General features: G+C 36.0%; 1 protein-coding gene across 7 annotated transcripts in view; it reads right to left on the bottom strand.

The window, feature by feature from the left end:
• The window catches only part of ptprdb (protein tyrosine phosphatase receptor type Db), a 112,391-nt gene that overhangs the window by 68,911 nt on the left and 19,242 nt on the right, over positions 1-24,238 (bottom strand). For 6 of the 7 annotated variants that reach the window (XM_067441835.1, XM_067441828.1, XM_067441831.1 and 3 more), the window contains exon 5: positions 562-705. In XM_067441835.1, coding sequence (XP_067297936.1) covers positions 562-649 — 88 coding nt within the window. In that variant the 5' untranslated portion in view covers positions 650-705. Of the gene's footprint in view, positions 1-561; positions 706-19,250; positions 19,391-24,238 lie in introns of all 7 variants that reach the window. The other variant, XM_067441829.1, reaches the window with a different exon arrangement.

The raw sequence follows: 24,238 nt of genomic DNA, 5'->3' as shown, positions 1-24,238 counted from the left end.
AAATTATATATATATATATATATATATATATATATATATATATATATATATATATATATATATATACACTAATAATATTAAGTATAATATATTTTTTTCTGCATGTAAATTCTTAACAACTAAAAACACAATGTTTTGTTTTTATATCTTCTACTAGAGAAAAACAAAATGCAACCCCGGTTATCTTCTTAAATGTTGTGTCATGGTCATCAAATGAAAAGATAAAAATCCATGTATTAAATGTTGACGTCATTTCTTTACGTAGTCAGCGAAGGCCACAGTTATCTTGTAAACACTGATCCGGACATTTGGTGCAGTGATAGAAACAAATGGAGGATAGTATTTTAATCCATCATCCAACTGGTTTAGCATTATGAAATTGCTACGCACGTTCACAAACCTTATTTTTTAATTACATACTTCTTTGTAAACTGCATTAAAATGTGCCTTTATACATTACAGTGGAGGGGATTGGAGAACAAGAATATTTCATGTAAAGAGCCAGCAATTATTCTGAGTTTCAGAGGATTCTGCCTATGTTATTGATGTCTGTGTACTCACTTTGCGTATGCGCCAGCTGGAGCACGCTCAGTAGAATCAGTAGTACCGGCTGGTAGGCGCTTCTGTAGATCATGTGACCTCTGGCCATCCTCTCATTGGCTTGTCTGCTTATGTGGATCACCAAGCTGTAAGTGCACTCATAACCTAAAATACACATGTGAACAAGCAACCATAACTGTCGGTCACATGTGTAGGTCACAGCACATGACATGAATCGATCGCATTAATCAATTAGTACTTTGTGTGTAAGACTTTCTCTGAGCATCAGATAACAAATTACTGAGTGGTCAATCAATTCATAAACATATCATTTAACATAGAGCCTTCACTGGCAGAGAGTAGTCTAGCTTGCATTAAAGGAATAGTTTACCCATTTACACACCCTAATGTTGATCCAAACTGAATGGAACTGTTGAGCTCCAAAAAATGAATGAATAAACAAATGACAGAATGACCGAATGAATGACCGAATGAATGAATGAATGAATGAATGAATGAATACTTGAGCTACTGCATATTTAAATTTGGCCCCACTTTATATTAGTTGTCCTTAACTACTATGTACTTACATCAAAAAATAACTACAATGTACTTATTGTGTTCTTATTGTATTGAATTAGGGGAAGGCTCAACAGTGTAATTATATATATAATTACGGAAATTAATTACAGATGTAATTACATGCAGGTATTTTTTAAAATGTAAATTCAATGTAAAAACATGTAAACAATATGTGCATTGTAACAAATTATTAATTTGAAATGTAAGTACAGTTAAGACCACTTAATATAAAGTGGGTCGGCTTGGTCCTCAAAGTCTTCTGAAGCCATACAACTTGCCATAACTTGTATCATTTATGTTATATTCAAATATGCTGCTTCAAGGGAGATTGTCATTCATATTTATGCATTAAAAATTATGCATCAAGATGCATAGTGCCAGTTTTCATGTCAATGACATTTAACAGCTACAGTAGAGGGAACAATTTTCAAATAACGACTTTCGTTTCGATTTCTTTTCACAGAAAGCATCTGTATGGCATCAGAAGATTAAATGCAATTCAATTCAATGCAAAAATCATTTATTTTATACATGTAGTGTATTTTAAATTATGGTATTTTTTTATCCTAATTTACACAAACGTGTCATGAAGATATTATAGATCACAATAGATCTTCTTCTGCGTTCCAAGAAAAAAAATACAACTTATTAAAACTTCTATTCAGCAAGGATGCATACAATGTGACAGTAAAGACCTTTATATTGTTACAAATGACACGTTTTATTCACCAGACAATCCAGAAAAATATGCGATTTCCACAAAAATAATAAGCAGCACAACACTTTTCAATATTGATAATAAGATTAAATGTTACTGAGCACCAAATCAGCATATTAAAATGATTTCTGAAGGATAATGTGACATTGAAACCCGCAGTAATGGTTGCTTAAAATTCAGCTTTGCCATCATATGAATAAATTACACTTTAAAATATATTAAAATAGACAACAGTTATAAGGAGAGGTGAAACACTCAGTCAATCCCATGTAAATCTTAAGTACAAATAGAATAGTAATGCTTCCTTCATATCTCCGAAAAGTCTTTAGTTTTATCATATTTATAAAAGAAATATATGCTGTACAGAGTCTTTCCAAATAAAACAAAGCAGCATGAGGTGTGTCGTGTGGGCAGAGCTAAATAATCACTAGTGAGTGCAGATATTACGTTGAGCACGCCCAGAATGAAACCTGTGAAAACGTTATCCTAAATAAACCATAGCTATCAATCAGGTTCAACCATACGACTCAGAATCTGACCCCGAGGCTGAAATTGAACAGGAGCATGTGGTATGTAAGTTACTGTAACCGTATATGCTTAGCGGCTTGCCATGCGCGAGTTTTACAACATTTGTGCGCGTTTACTCATGGTTTACATGGACATTATTTGGTTTATGGACTATTGTATGCGATGTAACGTTAGCAGTAGCAAGCAGAACGGTTTTGCACGTCGTCAGACTAGTGTTTACATAGAAAAATGGAATAGTAGTGCATTTTAATGAAGAAGCTTATTTTGTGTGAATGTCCCATAGTTTAAGTAATGGATAATGTACATTATCCCGCTTATTACACAGCTACTAGTCTCAAGTAAATTAGACACAAAATATTGTCTTGAGCTTAAATATTTTATTAGCTCCAACGCAAAGCTTCCGCGAAGAAAAACAGTTCCAAACTGCTTTAAGCCTTTATCTGTTGCTGAAGATTTGTTCACCCAAAAATGAAAATTAGCCCATGATTTAATCATAGGTGTATATGACCACATTGGTTAATGATGTCACGCAGGTGGTGGAGTAATAACTTCTGTTAATTAATTATTTTGAGATTGAATTAATGCTAGACTTTTTGCTATAAATTATGTATGGCCTTTGAGGATTTATTCTTATTTTTTTCAGTTATTTTGCTTTATTTCCAGATTCAATCATAGGTTCGTTCTTACGTACTAGAGCACGTCTGAACATGCGCACTCTTCAAAAAAAGGTGCTCAAACTCTCTTGGCAAATGTTATGTATTTTAAATAAAAGATACAGATTGCACTGAACGTCAGTTTGCTTACTTTTCTGAAGATATGAATTTATTAAGACCACGTCATTCAAACGAGAGACTATGCTTTAATCACATCTCGAGAGCTGTCTTTCCAACCACGCAAGTTTGCGATGCTGTTTGCGAATGTTCGTTCGAACAATGGTTTCGGGAAACACTTTTTTGTAAAATGCACCCCTGGTCGCGTGCGTGCCCTTCCGGGAAAAGACAAGGAAATTCCGTTCTTGTTGATGTCAAGCAGACCCATGCTCGGAAAAAAAATGTTCTAGGAGTATTTTTGGCACAGAAATCATCAATATCAAATGTCCAACTTATTGTCCATAAACTTTTTCCATCTTTAGCATTGGAATCCAAGTCTTTAACAGTGTAAAAAGCTCAGTATGCATGAAATAGCACCCCCTCCCCCCATAAATTCTAATATTTCACAATATTATAATTTTTACTGTATTTGTTCTCAAAAAAATGCAGCCTTGGTGAACATAAGAATCATCTTTCAAAGCATAAAAAATGATGTATGGACCACAAACTTTTATTCTGTGCTGTAAAAGTTCAGAATGGCATGAGGGTGAATTCATGATGTACATTCTTGGATAAGGTATTTGGATGAAGTCCTTCAGCATGCTAAACATTTCTAAGCGATAAACTTTAAAAGCCATTTTTCACACTTTAAAGCTGTCAGCGGAGTTAGCAGAAAACTTTTTAAAGGAAACAGGAGGGTTAAAAAGGAAACAGCTTGTAAGGTCACACTTTAGATTAGGGTCCAATTCTCACTATTAAAGGATTAGTTCACCCAAAAATGAAAATTATTTCATTATTTACTCACCCTCGTGTCGTTGGACACCCGTAACACCTTCGTTCATCTTCGGAACACAAATGAAGATATTTTTGTTGAAAGCTGATGGCTGAGAAAGGCATGTTCCGAAGATGAACAAAGGTGTTACGGGTGTCCAACGACATGAGGATGAGTAATTAATTAAATAATTTTAATTTTTGGGTGAACTAACCCTTTAACTAACTAATTACTACGACTTTTGCCTCAATTAACTCCAAATTACTGTGTATTAATAGTTAGTAGTTGTTAAGTTTAGGTATTGAGTAGTATTAAGGGATATAGAATATGGTCATGCAGAATAAGGCGTTTATATGTGCTTTATAAGTATTAATAATCAGCTAATATCATAGTAATATGAATGCTAATAGGCAGCTAGTTAATAGTAAGAATTTAACCCTAAACTAAGTGTTACCACTTATAGTAGGATAAACAAAAAATGATGAAATCTGTTCTGATTTGAACAAATGTGGGACGAAAAATAAATGGGACGCTATACAAAATTCATATTAAAACCTTGTAAAACTTAAAAGTGAAAAACAGCATGGAATATATGATAATACATGACAGTTCCTAAAGGCCTTATCTCTCTCTCTCTCTCTCTCTCTCTCTCTCTCTCTCTCTCTCTCTCTCTCTCTCTCTCTCTCTCTCTCTCTCTAGCAGGCTGGAAAACTTTACTGTAAACTCAATAATTATAACTTTGAGCCCATAAATGTATAATGTAGCTTACTTCTGAAAATATAATGAAGAGAACGAGAGAAAGAAAGGGGAGGGGGGTGAGAGAAAGAGTTGGGTGGGCAGTTGAACTGCACTAAGTAAAAGTTGCATTAAATATGGATGCTGAGCATGGGAGATTGCCACAGATGGGGGGCGTGTTGGGAATCGCTATGGTAACTCTGCCCCCATGAGCACCACGCTTGTCACATCACATCACATCATTAGGAGAGAGAGTGGTTGCAGACCCCCTCATCCGTGCTGCCTCCCCCATCTCCTATCCATATTTAATTCCTCCACTGCACTCCTTCACTTTTACAGTGCTGAGAGAGAAAAGACCACACGTGTCACTTCCTGCAGGGAATCATGATGATGTAGGAAACGGGGAGCGAAGGAGGAGAACAGTGACACATACAAACCCCAAATGAGTGTGCGTTTCCACATGTCAGGATTCGACTGTAGAGGAAATGGGTCAATCTGATCTCTGACTCATGTAAAACTGAAGCCCTTCAAACCCCTAAACCTACACACACTCACACACACACACACCATCTGCCTCATTTGGAAAATACTCCCCAGCAGCTTAACACAATCCCTAATACACATTATTATCAGGAAAATACGTAGATGCGCGCAAGGCATACGCAAACACACAAATACATCCAGTATATCCACCAAATAGCATCACATCTAAAAGTCTAAGACCACAAATGAAAATGCTTCCATTTTGTATTCTTCTAATGTATATATATTTTTTATAACAATAGTAAAAAAATAAAATAAAAAAGCAACTTTTTTAAATGTATTTATTTGATGTTAGAGTCAAATAAAAATTAAAAGTGAGAATTTTATATTTAATTTGTATACAAGTATAATCCATGTTGTCCAGCATTATATGAAAGAGCATCTAAGTTCTGCTGCAATGGATGGAAGCAAGAAAATCTGACATTTTGCACAAAGGTCACAGAGGTGCTGACTCTTAAATATAGCATTTCTTCATTTAAAACTTTTAATCCTACAAATAACTGTTTATTTACAGGTTTAATTTGAATACCAGATTTTCGATTTGTGGAGATCTGTGTACAATGTGGATATTGTGTGCGTGCGTGCGTGTGTGTGTGTGTGTGTGTGTGTGTGTGTGTGTGTGTGTGTGTGTGTGTGTGTGTGTGTGTGTGTGTGTGTGTGTGTGTGTGTGTGTGTGTGTGTGTGTGTGTGTGTGTGTGTCCGCGCGTGTGGATTATTTTCCTCTCCCCTGTGTTAGAGCCATATGCTACACGGCCTAATCTGGAAAGAACAGAGATCATTATGATAACCTGATATTTCCTGCTTCAGCTCCATTTGTGTCAGAAGTCGATAGCTAAGCTTTGTGGCTACGTCTGTGTGCATATGAGAGAGACCGAGAGTGAGTAACATAAGAGACCATGAAAAGAAAGCCAACAGCAAGTGCATATATCTGTGTATTTGTGGAACAGCGAGACATAGATGCTGCTGACTAAACAAATTTGCATCTTAATTACTTATTCAGATGCAACGAGTCAAATAATTGATATTTATTACTAAGGCGCCAATCATGCTAACATGCACTGACACAATTAGCCTGCAGTTAGGTGATATTTAGTCTTGATGAGAGGGCTAACAGCATTTGTGAGACCCTTGTAGTACATTGTTAAAGGAATACTTCACACAAAAATTACACTTCTTTCAGTATTTATTTCACCCTCATGTCATTCCAAAATCTTAGCGCCTTCTTCTACGGAACACAAATGGAGATATTTTGAAGACTCTGGCCGTTCTTTCCCACAATAAAATTGAATGGGGACAGGTGACGTAAAGCTCCAAAATTATAAAAAAGTATCATAAAAGTGTCCCATATGATTCAAGTCTTCTGAAGCCATACAATAACTCTTAGTGACATGCAAATTAAAATTGTAATTATTCACTGAAAATGCTGGCTTCCAATCAACTAAGGCCCCTTTGATGTGCCGCATTAAGCTTTTTTTCAATCATTTACATGTACAAAAATATGCTGATAACTAACAAAGTCAGCTTTGAAAATGAAATTTAAATAAAGTTTAACCAGTTAAACATGAAAAACAATAACCCTGCAATTAGGCTTGCTGAAATAGTCTGTATTGATGGTGTTACTGGTTCCGCCCTAACTGTCAATTTGATTTTTATAGAAATAAAATAATTTACTGGTAGTTCAGTTAGAGAACAAATAAAAAATTGAACGTGTATGCTCAATACATCGTGAGCGCATCACATGTCAATTAACCAGTGGAAAAAATATCCCTAACTATAATGAAAGAAAACAGTTTACAAAACTCTTTTTTTATTCCATAGTATTTCACTCTGTTTTTTATGGTGTGACTTGTGATGTTAAATAAAGAACAGAGTATACAAAAATATCAGTGGGAAACTTGTACACTCATATTCTCCTCTCACTCTACGACTGCACTACTTCTTAGTTGACTATATGAGATAAGAATACATTTTTATAATTTCTTGGGCCAAGAAAGTGTACAATATATTCATGATACACCAATCAGGCATAACATTATAACCTAATATTATGTTGGTCCCCCTTTTGCTGCCAAAGCAGCCTGACCCTTTAAAGCATGGACTTCACTAGACCACTGAAGGTGTGCTGTGGTATCTGGCACCAAGATGTTCGCAATAGATCCTTTAAGTTTAGTTAGGTGAGAGTCCTGAAAGCATCACACTTCCTCCGCCAGCTTGCCTTCTTCACATAGTGCATCCTGGCGCCATGTGTTCCAGAGGTAAGCAACACACATGCACCGGCCATCCACGTGGTTTAAAAGAAAATGTGATTCATCAAACCAGGCCACCTTCTTCCATCGCTCTGTGGTCCAGTTCTGATGCTCACGTGGCCACTGTTGGCGTTTTCGGTGGTCAACAGGGGTCAGCATGGGCACCCTGACTGCGCGGCTATACAGCCCCATATGCAACAAACTGCAATACACTGTGTATTCTGACACATTTTTATCAGAGCCAGCCCTAAGTTCTTGAACAATTTGAGCTTCAGTAACTCGTCGGTTTCATTGAAACACACGGGCCAGCCTATGCTGGCTTAATGTGTTAGCATGACCACAGGTGTTTTCAGCTTATTAAGAATAATACATTTACGAACATGCATGTAAACACACTCGCTGACGTGCGCTCGGTCTCAAGATTTGTAAGAAGCAACGCTGTTTGATGTCACTCTTTGACGTCAAACCAGACAAAACATTTAAATCTGCCATATTTGATAATGATTTTATGGTGCTTTTTGTCATTTTCACATGTAAACACACTCACTGGCGTTTAGTCACAAGATATGCGAGAAGCCATGCTGCGTCACTGATATCAAACCTAACACATCAATCATCCTTCAAAAATTGAACTTTTCTGCTCCACATAAGAAAGTAAGTCATATGGGTTTGGAATTTAATGAGAATTTGGATGAACCATTCCTTTAACGTCTTTACAAATTTTGTATATAACCATGTCCCCTGTATTTCAAGTAAAAAGGGGAACCAGAAGTATGTAGGTTTTGAATGACTACAGTTAAAGCTCAATAGACAAGACACTAAACTCCCTCTCAAACGGAGCGATGCACTCTCATTTTGCTGAACCATGTCAGTTTTTAACAATTAAATCAATTTGTGCTCTAAGAGTCCATGGACATGAGTGGCAATTTAAAATGTATCTTATTAACTATAGATGGACCTGCAGTGCCAATAATATATACAACTGTTGTACCATTAATGCGGTACAGCAGGGGTCTTCAACGTGATGTTTGTGACAGTACTGCAGTAGTTTTGTGGAAAATATGGTAAATTAACAATCCAAGCTAAAGTTAATTAAATGACGTTGAGCTAAATGTTTTATTTCCCCTCCTACATTAGAATTAAAATGTAGAATACATGTTTATGACTCTCTGTACATAGGTAATGATCATCATTGTAATGGCTTTTCAATGTAAGCATCATAACAGAAGTTTATAAATACATTAATTTGATACATGCACATGTTATTAAAGGTCAGACTTCGAATGTAACAGGGGGTCCCTGCTCTGTCTTTTATCCAGCAGGGGGTCCTTGGCCTGAAAAAGGTTAAAGACCCCTGCTGATCTTCCAAGCAAATCTGTTTATTCACGTGGAAGACTAGTGGAACTTGTTTATGTTTGTTTGTGCATATACATGTAGTGCGTTTGTGTGTGTGCCTCAGTACAGAACATGGTAATAACAGCAGTTACATAAGGTGATTTGCAGTATTGGGGAGGAAAATTGCTGTGTGTTTCCTAATGTTTGTTCCCCAACACACAAAAACGCACACTGAATCGGATATAATCACTAACTGAAAAAGAGATTACCATCGTGTACTATGTACCTAGTACATTGGAGTCGAGTCCAAGTTTTCTCATTTTCAAACAGCTTCTCTCATGCATTCCATCACATGAGTACTCAAACATATAACAGCAAGAAAAAACAATTCTTTGGCCATATGGCCGCTGTAACTCAACACAAGAACATGTAAGTGTGTTACAAACTCTACAAAACCCCTCATTAAGTCTCTGTACAACAGATGCAGCTGTCAGGGCAAGAGACAGATGAGGACAAAATGACATGTAGATGTGGGACAGTCTTGCTGGCAGGCACTCATTGCCTTGACAACGCAGAACTCCAATTAGAGTTACTTTGACAAGGAGCAGCTGTGACAGCTAACAGGTACAGACATCTGTCTCGCCCTGGCAAAAAGTGACCCGAAGCTTCTACATATGGAACATTCCACAATCACATTCCATATTCCAAGTGACTTCTTTTGCACTTCAATGCAACATTTAAAGACCTTCTAGATATTAAATAGATATAGATTTTTCCCCACAAGACAAACAAAAATAACAGCTTGTCTGGACTTTTTGGGCGACCAAAATAGTGTAGAACTTAGGCCGGGGACACACTGTAAGCGTGGCGTGAGCGTCTCGGTTGCGTGGCGTGTCCGTTTTTATTTCGGCTCCCATGTAACCGGTTAGAGCTTGCACACTGCCTGCGTGACACACGCGGATTACGCGGCTCAGAACGCGTGCATGCTTCAAATAGAAGAGACGCCTATTTTTCACACGAGACGCGAGCGTGTTGGAAGCGTTTCCAGGCAAAATAGAAAAGGAAAATATGTTTAAATGCCATTTTGACACGAATATTAATAAATGACATTTTCATGTTTGAAAGTCTGTAGGTTAACATAAATGCAGAAATAGGCCTAATTGTAATAATACAAAACAACATAATTATCGATATTAAACCTGTCAATACAGAACGAAATATTCTGTAGCCTATTTTGCCATGAATACCATATATATGTGGTCAATAGGCTACTGCCGGCGTTGTCTTTGCTGTATCAATAGGTAACATATTTATATTTAACATGAAGTATAGGGCTTCCCTGCACATTAATAGCAGCCGCAGCGCCGCGTCAGACACGCTTCTGGTGTGCAAAGACAGAGAAAACACCACGCAGCCACCCCGCGACTGACACGCAACAGAAACGCCGCACTCACACCACGCTTGCAGTGTGTCTCCGGCCTTACAGTTCACTTACAAACACAAAGTATGTCTAAATAAATGTATTCCATGGTCTGTCTAGACTCAAAATACTCGATTCTGATTGGCTGGAAGTTGTGGATTAAAACCTGTATGCACAGTAGGACTGCACGATATATTGCTTTAGCATTGCTATTGCCATGTGCGCACCCACGATGTATAGCAAAGTATAGGGATTGTACAGGCCAGCTGCCGCCTGGTTTGGGACGCATGTGATTTGCAGATTGATTGCAAAGTTTACCCATCATAAAGTAAAAGTTTATCATTTACTGTTTTCTGTGCAAGCTAACAGAGCCACGCAGACATCCTGTAAACACCAAATTCAGTTCGCTTTCACCTTTTTTTGAGCTTGAACGGAAATGCGCAGCTAAAATTAAGTCAAGAAGCACATCTTGTCGAGTGTCCTCGTAAACACAGTCAGTTGTGTTGTAAACAACTGAGAAAGAAAACATATCCATGCATTCATCTTAAAGTGACCGCAGCCTAATATACCCACAGCTGTTTGTATCATCCATGTAATCAAACAACAAAAGAGAAAATCACTTCCAGAGCTTTAACAAAGATCAATTATATAAATTTATTGATTATATTAATAATATTTAATTTATTTAGTGAAGACTATGCAGTTTTTTTGCATTTGATTATTACATTTCTGTACCTGAATACTGAAAGTAATGCTTATTTCATGTGAATCTTTGTTCTGTTGCAATTTGCTTATTATTATTTTTTGCAGATAAACTCCCAAAATCACCCTAGAATTATATATTCTTTACAAATAGAGCTATTCAAATCATCTGTGAAATTGTTTTCGTAAAGCAATATATATTGCAGAAAAACTAAATATCGCAATGTCAAGTTTTAAGTTTAATCATCGATCTATATTACCGTGCTGCTCTCACTGAAGCGCACACTCATCACTTGCACACAGGTATTGGATATCGCTCTGCACACACTGAGAGAAACAATCAGAAGCACAGAAACTTGTTACTTGAATCGCTACTTATGGTTGGGAATCGAAACATTGATTCAAATTCTGGAATCAGATACTCAGGTCAGAAATTGGATATTTGATATAAAATTTACATTTCTATTCCACTTATCGATTCCTGTGTGTGTATTTTAATGTGGTTTTAAACCATTCACGCGCAAGAATATATGAAAGAACTCAATCCAGCACTCACACACTTTTCCGTGCTGAGCATTGTATCAACTCTCATGTAGTGCATGAATACTAAATTGAGTTCTCTTTCACATCTTCTTGTGCTTGAATGCACAAATACACACAATAATGTCAAAATATCCTTGTAGACACAGTCGGTTATGTTGTAAGTGAACTTAAACAGTTAAGAAATAAAACGTGTAACAGTATGTTGGATCTGTGCATTAAGTCTAAAAGTGACAATAAACCTGCTGCCGTCATTACTGTTTATCAATGAACAAAAGAAAAGAAAAACACTTGCAGATCCTGACTGAAAAACTCTTGCAACTTTAATAAGGATTAATCGATATTTTATTTATAAAAGGAAAACTATCTTGTGTTATTTTACATTTGATTTCATTTTCTGAACTTTGTCCAGTTTATTTTTTTCCATTGCTAATTCGCTTATTTGTTCTTAATTTATTAAAGACTTGTCTTTAATAATGTTTGACATTTTTATTAGTTAATTTATTAGTGAGCTAGGCAGTCTTTAGGCTGTTGATTTGTGACTCTGGACCACAAAACCAGTCATAAGTCACACAAGTATATGTGTGGCAATAGCCACCAACACATTGTATGGATCAAAATCATTGTTTCTTCATTTAATGTCAAAAATCATTAGGATATTAAGTAAAGATCATGTTCCATGAAGACATTTTGTAAATTTCCCACCGTGCATATATCAAAATATATGATATGTATAATATATATGACATGTATTATTATTAGTAATATGCCATGCTAAGGACTTCATTTGGACAACTTAAAAGGAGATTTTCTCAATAATTTGATCTTTTTTTATTCCGATTCCAGATTTTTAAATAGTTTTATCTCGGCCAAATTGTCCTATCCTAACAATCCTTATTTATTCAGCTTTCAGATGATGTATAAACCTTAATAAAAAATAAAAAAAACTACTATTATGACTGGTTTTGTGGTCCAGGGTCACATTTTTGTTAATGGTATTCAGCTGCAACAGAATGTTTCGCACAAAGATAGATAAATATGTTTGATATCTAAATGTAATTTTTTTTTTTGCCATATTGAAATCGGAAATCAGAATTGCTAAAAATTCAAAGATACCCAACCCTAATCGCTGAATTATTTTTCTCAGCAACGAGTGGGTTTATTTGTTGTTTATGAAGGAAATAAACTCATTGCTTCTACCATATCTCTGATTTAAAGCGGGCAGAATGCTTTTGTAACTAACAAAAATTGTATCCTTCAGATCAAATCAATAACAAACATCACAAACAACAATAACAGCTTTAACGTGTTAATGCTGGCAAATGACCATCGTATATGTAGGATAATCCACGGCTAGCTATGCATTAAACAATAGCAATGCTTCGCGTTGGACGGGTGTTCTTGTTTTAAGAATAAATTATTTTTTTTATGTTGATGATGATGATGATGATGATGATGATGAAAACAAGACTTAATATCTTAAGTCATTTAGCTTTTCAAGTAAAAGTTTCTTCTTGATTTAAGAATGTTATATTTATGGAAAACAAGATAATAATACAGAGGAAGAAAATATTTTTTGCTGTGGATAAACAAATAAAAGCCTGTTTATTCCAAAACTTTAGTATTGCTATAAATTATTCAAAGAGGAAACAAAAATGTTTCCTTGAATTAAACAAATAGCTTAAATGGATTACCACAATTTCATGTTATATCCTACAAATGGGATTTGCAGCACCAAGCTAAAACAAACCATAATCAATAACAAGCCATTTTAAAGTGTCTGATAACAAGTGACTAAGGATTATTCTTTTTATATCATACTCCTGTATATATTTGTCAGGATAAAGTCCCTGTATTTCAAAATTCAGTAGAATATGAAATAAAACGCATAATACATAAATAATGTACTTTCCATCTCCATATAGTGGGCAGTAAAAAACTAGCAATAAAACTGCGTATAAACCACTCATGGATAGTTCTAAATGGGTTCCAAAGAGGACTGGGCCAGCCTTGAATCAGACTTTTAAATTCAACAGGAACAGTGCTGTAAGTAATATTGTGTTCCTTTATGTGGCATGAAGACAGTAACTATTAGGGTGTAACTGAACAGACTGAACTGGAACCCATGAAATTACAGTCGTTATGATAAAAACTCTGATTTAACATTGTCCAAAATAGCTGAAACAGTGATATTCACTGTTATTATATCACTTTTCTTTTGCTTGTATCATGTTAAAATGCCACACTGGAACTTCAGGGAACACTTTTGGTGACGTAAACAAATCATGAAACAACCAGTTTTGTTGAATTGATCATGCACCAATTCAGGTTGTTTCATGAATCAACAGCACTGTTTTATTAAAATAACATGTCGGATTAACTTGCATTGCCTATACATTACATACTTAACAGTTGGCTATCCAAACAAAGAGAGGTAAAAATGCTTTAAAAAGATCTGAAATGGGTTCATGAATTGTACATCACGAAAAGCTAACACTACTTTGATGTTTATCTTACAGGAAGTTAGGCTTGAAAATGCTTGCATCCTGCAATATCGCTCTATAAGTTCATGGAACCTCACATATTTTAAAGGGGTGATGAATTGAGAAATCAACTTTCCCTTGAGCCTTTGATATATAAAAGGTCATGGTAATATAAGAATATCCTGTAAGTTTCAGAGCTGAAAACGTCCTTGTTAGTAAAAGAAAAGCTTTTATAGACACCAGGCCCAGAAAACGAGGCTCTCAAATCAATGACGTACTAGAAGGGTGAAACTCTGCCTCTATGTGTGCTGCTTCTGTAGCCCCGCCCACTGATCGCGTTACTAAGCAATAAACATGCAGAGGATAGCAAGCTAATCGTTTGTTTTTGTTTTGTTTTTTCAATTTAAAGACAGAAGTTCATGACACCTTTAAAGTTAATATACTTTATTTTATTTTAGCTGAATGCACAGATAACTAGAAGCTATTTATAGGTTATTTTACTGTGGCGCTATCAAAATCCTGCTCTGTTTACTTCCTGACACGCTCAAAATACCACCAATGGCTGTTAATGGCAAATATTTGGAGCAGAATTATGTTTTTCTGAACAATCACAGATTTTAGAAAAACTTTTTTAAAAACTATGCCAATTGGAGACAATAGTGTCAATGAAATTATTTTTGTCACCTAAATTTTAAACTGGTAAGCAAATAAGGAATAATACACACAGTTAATGCACAATAAACCCCACTTTATCATCACCCTGTTGAGGTTTACTTTGCACTAATGACCATCTCTGTAAATGATCTGACTGTACATTATCCCATTTATTACACAGCTACTTGCAAAATAAATAAATAAATAAATAAATGGACATGAAAAATTGATTTGAGTATAAATTATTATGTTGTCATGTAAGAAGAAAAAGACAAAAGAGCTTAACAAGAAACTAGCACAGTTAGGAAATCAGTTGTCAATTGTACAGTTCATTTTAAAAAATGCAGAATGATTAGAGCCATTATTCTCCCACTTATCTGTAAGCAACAATCTTGTTTCCTGTCTGTAATCCTCATCAAGCTGTGAGCTGATTGTGTATGCGCAAATATTACAATAACATAGTGACAGTCAAAGCAGGACTTTTCAGGAAATTATTTAACAAACACCAACAGGCAACATTTTTCCAGAAAAAGTTACAATTTTAAACATTGTGGCTTCTTTATGAAAGATTTACAAATTTACAACAAAAACCAGAAATAAAAAAAATACATATACAATTTTCTGACTGAATATTTCAGAGTACAAGGTAATATTGCTTTTAATAGAGAAAAAACGAAATTGCTTTCTGGATTTTTTATTTGAAAAGTCTGTTTCCAAAACAAATGAATGAGGACCTTTGTCTTTAAAGGGATACTTAACCGCTTTTTCATATTAACTATTTTATTCCCTTAACTAAGACCAGTTGATACATATCTCTCTCGAGTGCTGCACTGAATCGCTCTGACGCGCGGTGACGATCTGATAGCATTTAGCTTATAGCCCACTAAGCCACAAAATAAAACATGGTGCTTTTCTAAGCAGGTTTAAAAGGAGAGCTGTAATGTATGGCGGAATAGCACTTTTGAGAGTACTTTGACTCTGCGCAGTAAAAAATCACACCTGAAAAATCCTCTTCCCCTATTGACGGAAATGAGAGGGTGAGGGGGAGATTGGAGGGAGGATTTTTCAGGCATGATTTTTTTACTGAGTTGAAGTACTCTCAAAAGTACTATTCAACCATAAATTATAGCTATCCTTGCCACGTTTTATTTTGTGTCACCATATTTGTTCAACTATTTGTGTAACTGTATGTAAATAGAGAAAACGTGGAGTGATTGGTCAGTTCTAACTTGATTTCTGTTTGGTACCATAGTGAATGAACTGAATAAAAATAATTTATAAAGTATAAAGAAATAAAAAATCCAGTTCATGACACTTTTAAAATGTTCAAGCATTGTGTCTGTTGTATAGCCTGAAAAGGCTCTTAAGCTAAAATGCGTTGGTAATTTTTAGAATTTATTAAAGCTTCCCTTACCAGAAGTATTACTGGGTCCATTTTTTGCACTTTTTATATTGTCTGCTTCCATGCACCTTGTGAGCTGATAAAGTCTTTCCAGATTCTACCTCATGCCAAGTTCACACTGCACGATTTTTAAACTCACCAGATCACAGATTATTTCCCACTGCATGACTTTCTGGGGTATTCAGATGCTGCTGTGCACACTAGTCGTGCAAAGTCTGATTCATTTCCGCAAACCGTTTTTTTTCGGACAGTTCGGCTCAATGAACCGGTTCAAAATGCAGATTCATAGGTTCCTGACGTCCTCATGCAACGATGTCACTGCATTTTTTCAAACAACTCAGTGTTATGCTATATCAAGGAAACATTCAAACAAAGCAATATGTGTCAATTGAAAAAAATCAAAAAGTAATTTACATTAGAGCATTTTGCTGATTATTGCACTTCATTCATTTAGGTAATGGCATTTGTGTGGTCACGGTTTCATTCACGGATATTTTACGTTGGATATGATTGACCAATATTGAGTAGCCTACATCTTGGATTAGATTCCTAAAAGTTTAGCACAAATAGCACACATAGAAAACTTTGTCAGCTGGTGAACCTGCTCATTTACTTGTTTTTTAATCCTCTGTAATACTTTGCAAACTGCGACAGTTGGTTGAACCGGCTCATTCGGTTCTTTTTGAGTTGGACGTGTTACTTCGGCTTGTGCGTCTTGTGTCATAAAACCCAGAACTAACATTCGATTAAGTTTGATTAATGAACCAGCTCGCACAGTTACTTGCTGAGAACCATTGAAAATAACCATTCGTTCAAGAACCAGACATCACTAGTTCACACTGCGCGATAGATCGGCGACAGGAGGTTTCAAATTGCATGTCTTTACAATAGGAAGAAACGCAGATGAGATATGACAAGGAAACAATGCAAGATCACGTATGAGACTGGAATTATTCAAAATAATAGCCCGCAAGAAGCTTGTGATCTAAATTGTCGGTGCGCTGATTTGCAACGAAAAGGGGAAAAAAAGAGAGTTGGAAAAAAAGAGAGGAAAGAGAGTTCGAAGCAAATATATAATTGTGCTGCTGTTACGGCTGGTCAAGCAAATGTTGTGCTTTGTTTCTGTTTTATATAATTGTAATATATATAATAAAATACTGATATTCTGGTCTAGAACTCCTCCCTGATCCTCCCACTGCCCTGTATCTTGCTCTCTCATTGGCTGTAGGTTATCGCCGATGTAATTTTCAGTCAGAACACACAGCAGGAATTTAAATTGCAGACAGGTCCAGATATTTAGCATGCCAAATATCTCACGCCGTGGGTGACTCATCTGCGATTCTCTCAGATCGCTTCTTTGATAATTCACACTACGTGATTGTCACTCACGTGAACGAGCACCGATTTGCCTATGACTTCTGGCATTTGTCATCGATTTCGCAAAACCTAACGCTGACTCCGAGTCAAAATCGGGGCTAAAATCGTGCAGTGTGAACTCGGCATAAGTTTGCAAAAGAAATGTCAGCTTTAACGGGGTGCACACAATGCGCTCCTTTGCTATACTTTTTAATTGTTGGTCAACATTAGACATGCATCAACTGGACATGTTTGCACTTCGTCCTGCATATGCACAAAAATTATGCCGGTGTTCTGTACTATTCCATTGTGCTTTCATCTAGCTGTATTCAACCGCAGGAATGGATCACATGTTGACGACTCCTCACTCTTTTGCATCTCTAATCACTCAACAGTATAGCTTTAAGCACAATAACACACCCAAACATAACTAATGGCACCAATTGAGCCAGGCACAGTCCCATAAACTTGTATGAAACTCAATCATACTTTCCCTGATCCATCAGGGCAGCTTTAGTACTAGATAATGGCTACTGAGTTCAAGTTGTTCTCAAGAAGGTTAGAAATCATATCCAAAAAGTCCCCTTGCTTGAACCATATGGTTTTGACAGTAATGCACATGCAGAAAACTTGAGCTGATCAAGCCTTAAGCACTGAGCACATCAGTGCTATTAAACTCTTCTCCAGTTTCAGGAAGAGATTTTACAGCTCGCTTTCAGCTCAGTGTCATAAGCACAACTTACACTAGCAGAAGCACTTAGGACCCACACCTATAAATGGTATCAAAGATGCACATCTGTGCAATAAGCACAGGGATTGTGCCTCTGTGATGTCTCCATTATTAATATAAACCATATGCCACTGAAGCTGAGGCAACCTGCTTTTCAAATAGTGCAAGTTTTCAAGTGTGCTCTGAGCAACCCTTAGTCTGCAGGTATGGAATGAAATAAATTATTAAAAACTCAGAAAATCACTCTCTCTCTCTCTCTCTCTCTCTCTCTCCATCCATCTGCCATTTTCTCACTCTGTCTGGACATGCTCTGGGCATTACAGGTCAAACATTTACACCTCAGCTCAGACTAACCACAAAACACTCTGCTTCTTTCCGTTCTCTTGCATATGCAAACCTTAATACCCTAACATCATAATATCCCTCACTCTCTCCCATTCTCCCTCCCCCTCCAGTCTCTCACACACACTAAGAGCATTATGAGGTATAGCAAAAGTCATCACACATAATCCCCTTCACTGTGAACTTTGTTCAAATGTAGAGTCATTCAGTTTATTGGTCCATTAAGAATATGCTTTTAATGATCCGTGGAGAACATTCCGTCATAAACAGTAATACTTTAAGCTCAGCATAATGCCCCCGAGCACTGGGTTCCCCGAACATCACTGAATGATCTGAAAGGAGTAGTGGCGAAACCACAACAAAAATGCATGTCATGTAATACAATAAAGCCAGGTGCAATTGCCTAAATTATAATTCCACAACATTGCTGTGTGTGACTGTGTGTGTGTATTATATATATATATATATATATATATATATATATATATATATATATATATATATATATATATATATATATATATATATATATATATATATATATATATATATGCATACATGTAGGCTATATGTATGTTTGTGTGACATATAGGAACATAATGCAATACTCATCATCATTATGTTGATATGCTTGCAAAGCAGCACACAAAACAAAAAGTGGGAATATGCATGCATTAGCCTGTCTATGATTAAAAAAGGGATTGACTATCGATTCACATGCAATTGTAGCTCGACTGATCATAACAATGAAATTATTTGGACATTTCCTCCATAATAACGAGGGAGCGGATGAGGCTTTTACTCCTCGCCTACCTGATCAACATTGCTGTCTGGATCAGGTTTTCATTCGGGTCTCACCGGCTCGGTCCCTTCGTGAAATCATCTATAAGCACCAGAGATATAATCCAGAAGCCCGTCCTCTCCTTTCTGATGTTCACCGGTGCAGGGCTGAACTATAAAAAGCACAAGAGCAGCAGAGGCACTGCGTGTTTCCAGCGCTCGTAAAGAGCTCGCAGGTCTCTCTTTTTGATGATGCTGATGCTGTGTGTGCAGCCGAGCGCGCGAGCATACAAAAGCGCTCGCGCACACACGCACGCACGCAGAGCGGAATATGAGGGGACGGGCTCGAGGCAGGACAGAGCGGCAGCAGCATTGGCGGCGGAGTGACGTCAGGTGCCCCGGAATGAATCTCCGGTTCAGAGAAAATAAATAATTTGGAGGAATTGCATTTGCACATCAGAGACACTTAAGGTAAACGCCCAGAAACCAGGTCAGTCAAATTTGATAGTTTGCAAAGTGTCCGTTCAGGTTCCCTATGCATTCATCTTTAACTTCCTCATTCTAAATAGTTTAACATTTTTTGTTTGTAATAGCTACTGAGACCATACATGGCACTGCTGAGACCATACATTTTTTTTTTTGCAAGGTAGGCTTATATTAAAAATTAATTATTTTTTTAAAGCCTAAAGCAACCTGTATTTAATGTATGTAAACTAATCATTTGAATTAGGGGGACTGTTGTCATTTTAAAGTCCAGTAAATATTTCCTGTTAAGTTTATTTCTGTTCTGTTTAAGTCCAGTTCTGTTTAGGCATATTGCTTCCAAAAACCAGGGGTAAGTTGTCACAGCTGATCCTCCCATTAAATGGCATATTACAGGCTTTTCAGGAAAATATAAACAGCAAAATAATTTTGAAACAAAAAATTATAAATAAATTTAAAACACATTTGACACCCTGTACTAAGAGCACAGTTTAGCCTTTCTGTTCAATCAAGCTCAAAACTGAGATAGGCCTCATGACAGCCTCCTCATGCAGCATGACAACTACCTCTTGGCTAATCTAAAATGTCATTTGAATAATATTAATGTAAAGTACAATATATCAAAATAAACTGTACAATTATCACACACACACACACACACACACACACACACACACACACACACACACACACACACACACACATACATATATATATATATATATATATATATATATATATATATATATATATATATATATATATATAATGCAGAAATTTAATTATATATATCTATATCTGTATCTCTCTCTCTCTCTCTCTCTCTCTCTCTCTCTCTCTCTCTATATATATATATATATATATATATATATATATATATATATATATATATATATATATATATATATATGAGAGAGAGAGAGAGATATTTTAAATATACTGCATGTGCATGATATTATATATATATATATATATATATATATATATATATATATATATATATATATATATATATATATACGTATATATATATATAATATCATGCATCCCTAATATATATATTATATATATATAAAATATATAAAATATTTTGAAGGTGAAGAATGGAATTTCTGCATTATCGAGCTGAATAAAAAATAAATAAAAAAACACTTTGAAACTTCCGAACGTTCCAAACACTAACCCATCTGTCACTGGTCAAAAAAAAAAAGATAGCCCCACCCCAGATGCCACTGGCTGTTGTGTTGTATTTTATTTTATTTAAATAATATTCACAATGGAATACATATTATTATATTCTCTCTTTATATACATGCAAAAAAAATTTTTTTGCAGTCTCAGGAGGAAGCGAAAAATAACGGGGACACTTGTGATGAACTGTTTTAATTAACTGCAGCAGAATTCAATTATATGCAAATTGAGGTGGCGATTTTTCTAGTGGGCTGAATTTGAACAATACACAAAATAAATGCAGAATGAAATTTGTCTCTCTCCTGCTCACCGTCTCTTTCTCACACAAACACTGCACACACACACACGCGCAAAAAGATGTATGCATCATCAGTACCCCAGTTCCCACAGTGATATGTAAATGAAGGCATTAATTTGCTTTAGTTGCAGAAAGTGCTCAGGTAACCACAGACCAAGTAGTCTTTGCAAACAAACACTTGCACGCTCATAATGAAGAGTTCTGGAAACACTGTTTGACCATACAAATGTAAGGTTACATGCATAATGCATCATACAGATAAAAAAATGTTTAGTATGTTAGTGGATAGATGGAAGTATTCGATGCTCTTAATCAGAATGTCAGAGTGAGAGCAGGAGACACTCGACATTTTGCACCAAATTAACACACAGCAAGACACCAGACGCATGCACTCGCACGCACACGACATCGGCGCGCTGACATTTAATTAATCTCGATCTGGCCTTTGAAAATGAAAGAGAAGAATGAGTAACAGAAACTACTATCATCTGTGATCTGTATCCTTGGTGAACTGCTGATTATAGATTATAGAGCGTTCTCCTCCTCTGATTTTGTGTTTTAGATGCTCATACGATTTCTGTGTGTTTTTTTCCCCCGAAAATGGTTGGTGCTCTGTAAGCCTCACACTAATCTGATTTCTTGTGTCAGCACGTGAAAAAGAAACGAGAAAAAAACAACAACCCAACCCATCCCCCAGATATTCATCCTTCCTATCTCTTCCTAACGCAAACACAAACAAACTCATATACACAGACACACACATCGCATGACCAGAGTCAATTTTTTTCTGAGCCAATTAAGTGCAAGAGACATTCTCATATCAACTCTAGCTGACCTTATACTGTACTAAATATAAGCCTGTGAAAAACAACAAATTTAATTGACTTGCAAAAGAAACACACAAAGGGCTTTTAGTAACAGTTCATCTATGTGTGAGCCTAATCTATTCTCATGTTCAGCTGAAGTGACCATAATCAGATATTGCACATATATCCACAATATTGCACACCTAAAAACTCATCTACTCTCTCTCTCTCTCTCTCTCTCTCTCTCTCTCTCTCTCTCTCTCTCTCTCTCTCTCTCTCTCTCTCTCTCTCTCTCTCTCTCTCTCTCTCTCTCTCTCTCTCTCTCTCTCTCTCTCTCTCTCTCTCTCTCTCATTGAGTGATTGCATGTGCACAGTGAGAATCAACTTTGTGAATTAAGTCCAGGGCCAAAGAGACCCCCTAAAAATTCAAAGATACATCCTGTCTTTATTCTCATATTCCAAGAGCCTCAGTTGTGTGTAAATTTGGACATTTCTCCACTTTTACACTAAACTACATTAATTTGGAAAATTTAGTCATACATCCAGTCATTTTTTTGTGGATATATGAAGTCAGTTTCCCTCAAGTTAACCATATCATATTAACCCTCTTGGCCTCTTCAGTCTTCGGAATTTTACGTTTTGAATGAGAATCACTTGGTTTATTATAATATAGTTCATATATATTAAAGGGGTCCTTAATTTATTTCTTTTTTTTTTTTACTTTAGTTAGTGTGTAATGTTGCTGTTTGAGCATAAACAACATCTGCAAAGTTGGGCGAATGACAGAGTATTTCTGTGCCAAATACAAACCTTCCAGATTCGAATACGTTTCAGAATGTTTTTTTCGAGTGTGGGCCTGTGTGAGGTCATAATAGGCAGAATTACTTTTATGGGCTAAACTGTAACTGTACACTGTAAAAAAATATTTAGAAAAAAATTACCTGGTTGCCTTAACATTTTGAGTTCATTGAAATTAAAATTTTGAGTTAATACAATGAACATTTTTTGAGATTCGGCAACCTTTATTAAAAGATTATTAAAAGATTTTGTAAGCATATTGGGTAATTGTGTGTTTTATTTCTGATGATGCAGTGAAACATGCCAAATTGTGCTATTTTCATGATTTATCGCATTTTTATGTGGTTCAGATACAATCATATTTTGAGTTTCTATTTATTAAAAAAAATGTCCTTCATTGTATCAACTCAAATTTTTAATTTCAATAAACTCAAAATTTTAAGGCAACCAGGTTACTTACTTTTTTAAGTTAAACCAACAAAAACCAACACAATTTTTTTTACAGTGTACGGGATGAGTGCATGCATAGTTTGCAGATTGTTTTTCCGGAGCAGCAACAGAGTTCTGTAAGTTTGTTTGTTTGTTCCCGGTCATGAGTCAAAATCGCATGCAGGTGGTGAGTGAAACTGCATCAAATGTCTGTGTTTTGTTGGCAGTCGGTGCGTAACTGCGTAACTGCTAAACAACTCAGCGGATCTATCTTTTATAAATATGATCAAACTAAAGACTCTTCGGAGATATGAAAGATGCAATACTACTCTATAGGTACTTCAAGGGTTAGTTCACCGAAAAATGAAATTGATGTAATTAATGACTTTAATGTCGTTAATGTCGTTCCACACCCGCAAGACCTTCGTTCATCATCGGAACACAGTTTAAGATATTTTATATTTTAGTCTCAGAGCATATGCAGTCAATGCCCACTTCACTGTCCATGTCCAGAAAGGGAATAAAAACATCATCAAAGTCGTCCATATGAGACATCAGTGGGTTGATTAGAATCTCTTGATTAGAATTTATTCAGCATTGTCCTCTCTTCTGTGTTTCTCCAAAAAGATTTAAACGGTTAATGAATCAGTGAATCGATCAATGCTTCGGGTCGCCAATGTCACATGATTTCAGCAGTTTGGCAGTCTGATGCAATCCGAACATGGATCCGACCTGCTGAAATCACGTGACATTGGCGACCCGAATCATTGATCGATTCACACCGTTTTAATCTTTTTGGAGGAACGTGGAAGAGAAGAATGCTGAATAATATCATAGTTTTTGATATTTTTGGACCAAAATGTATTTTCGATGCTTCAAGAGATTCTAATCAACCCACTGATGTCTCATATGGACTATTTTGATGTCCCAGAGCATATGAAGTCAATGCCCACTTTAGTGTCCATGTCCAGAAAGGGAATAAAAACATCTAAAATATAAAATATCTTAAACTGTGT

This window comes from Pseudorasbora parva, chromosome 4 (genome assembly GCF_024679245.1).
Source record: "Pseudorasbora parva isolate DD20220531a chromosome 4, ASM2467924v1, whole genome shotgun sequence".
NCBI classification, from domain to species: domain Eukaryota; kingdom Metazoa; phylum Chordata; class Actinopteri; order Cypriniformes; family Gobionidae; genus Pseudorasbora; species Pseudorasbora parva.
The sequence above is the reverse complement of the archived record's forward strand: the minus strand, read 5'-3'. Positions and strand labels throughout refer to the sequence as shown.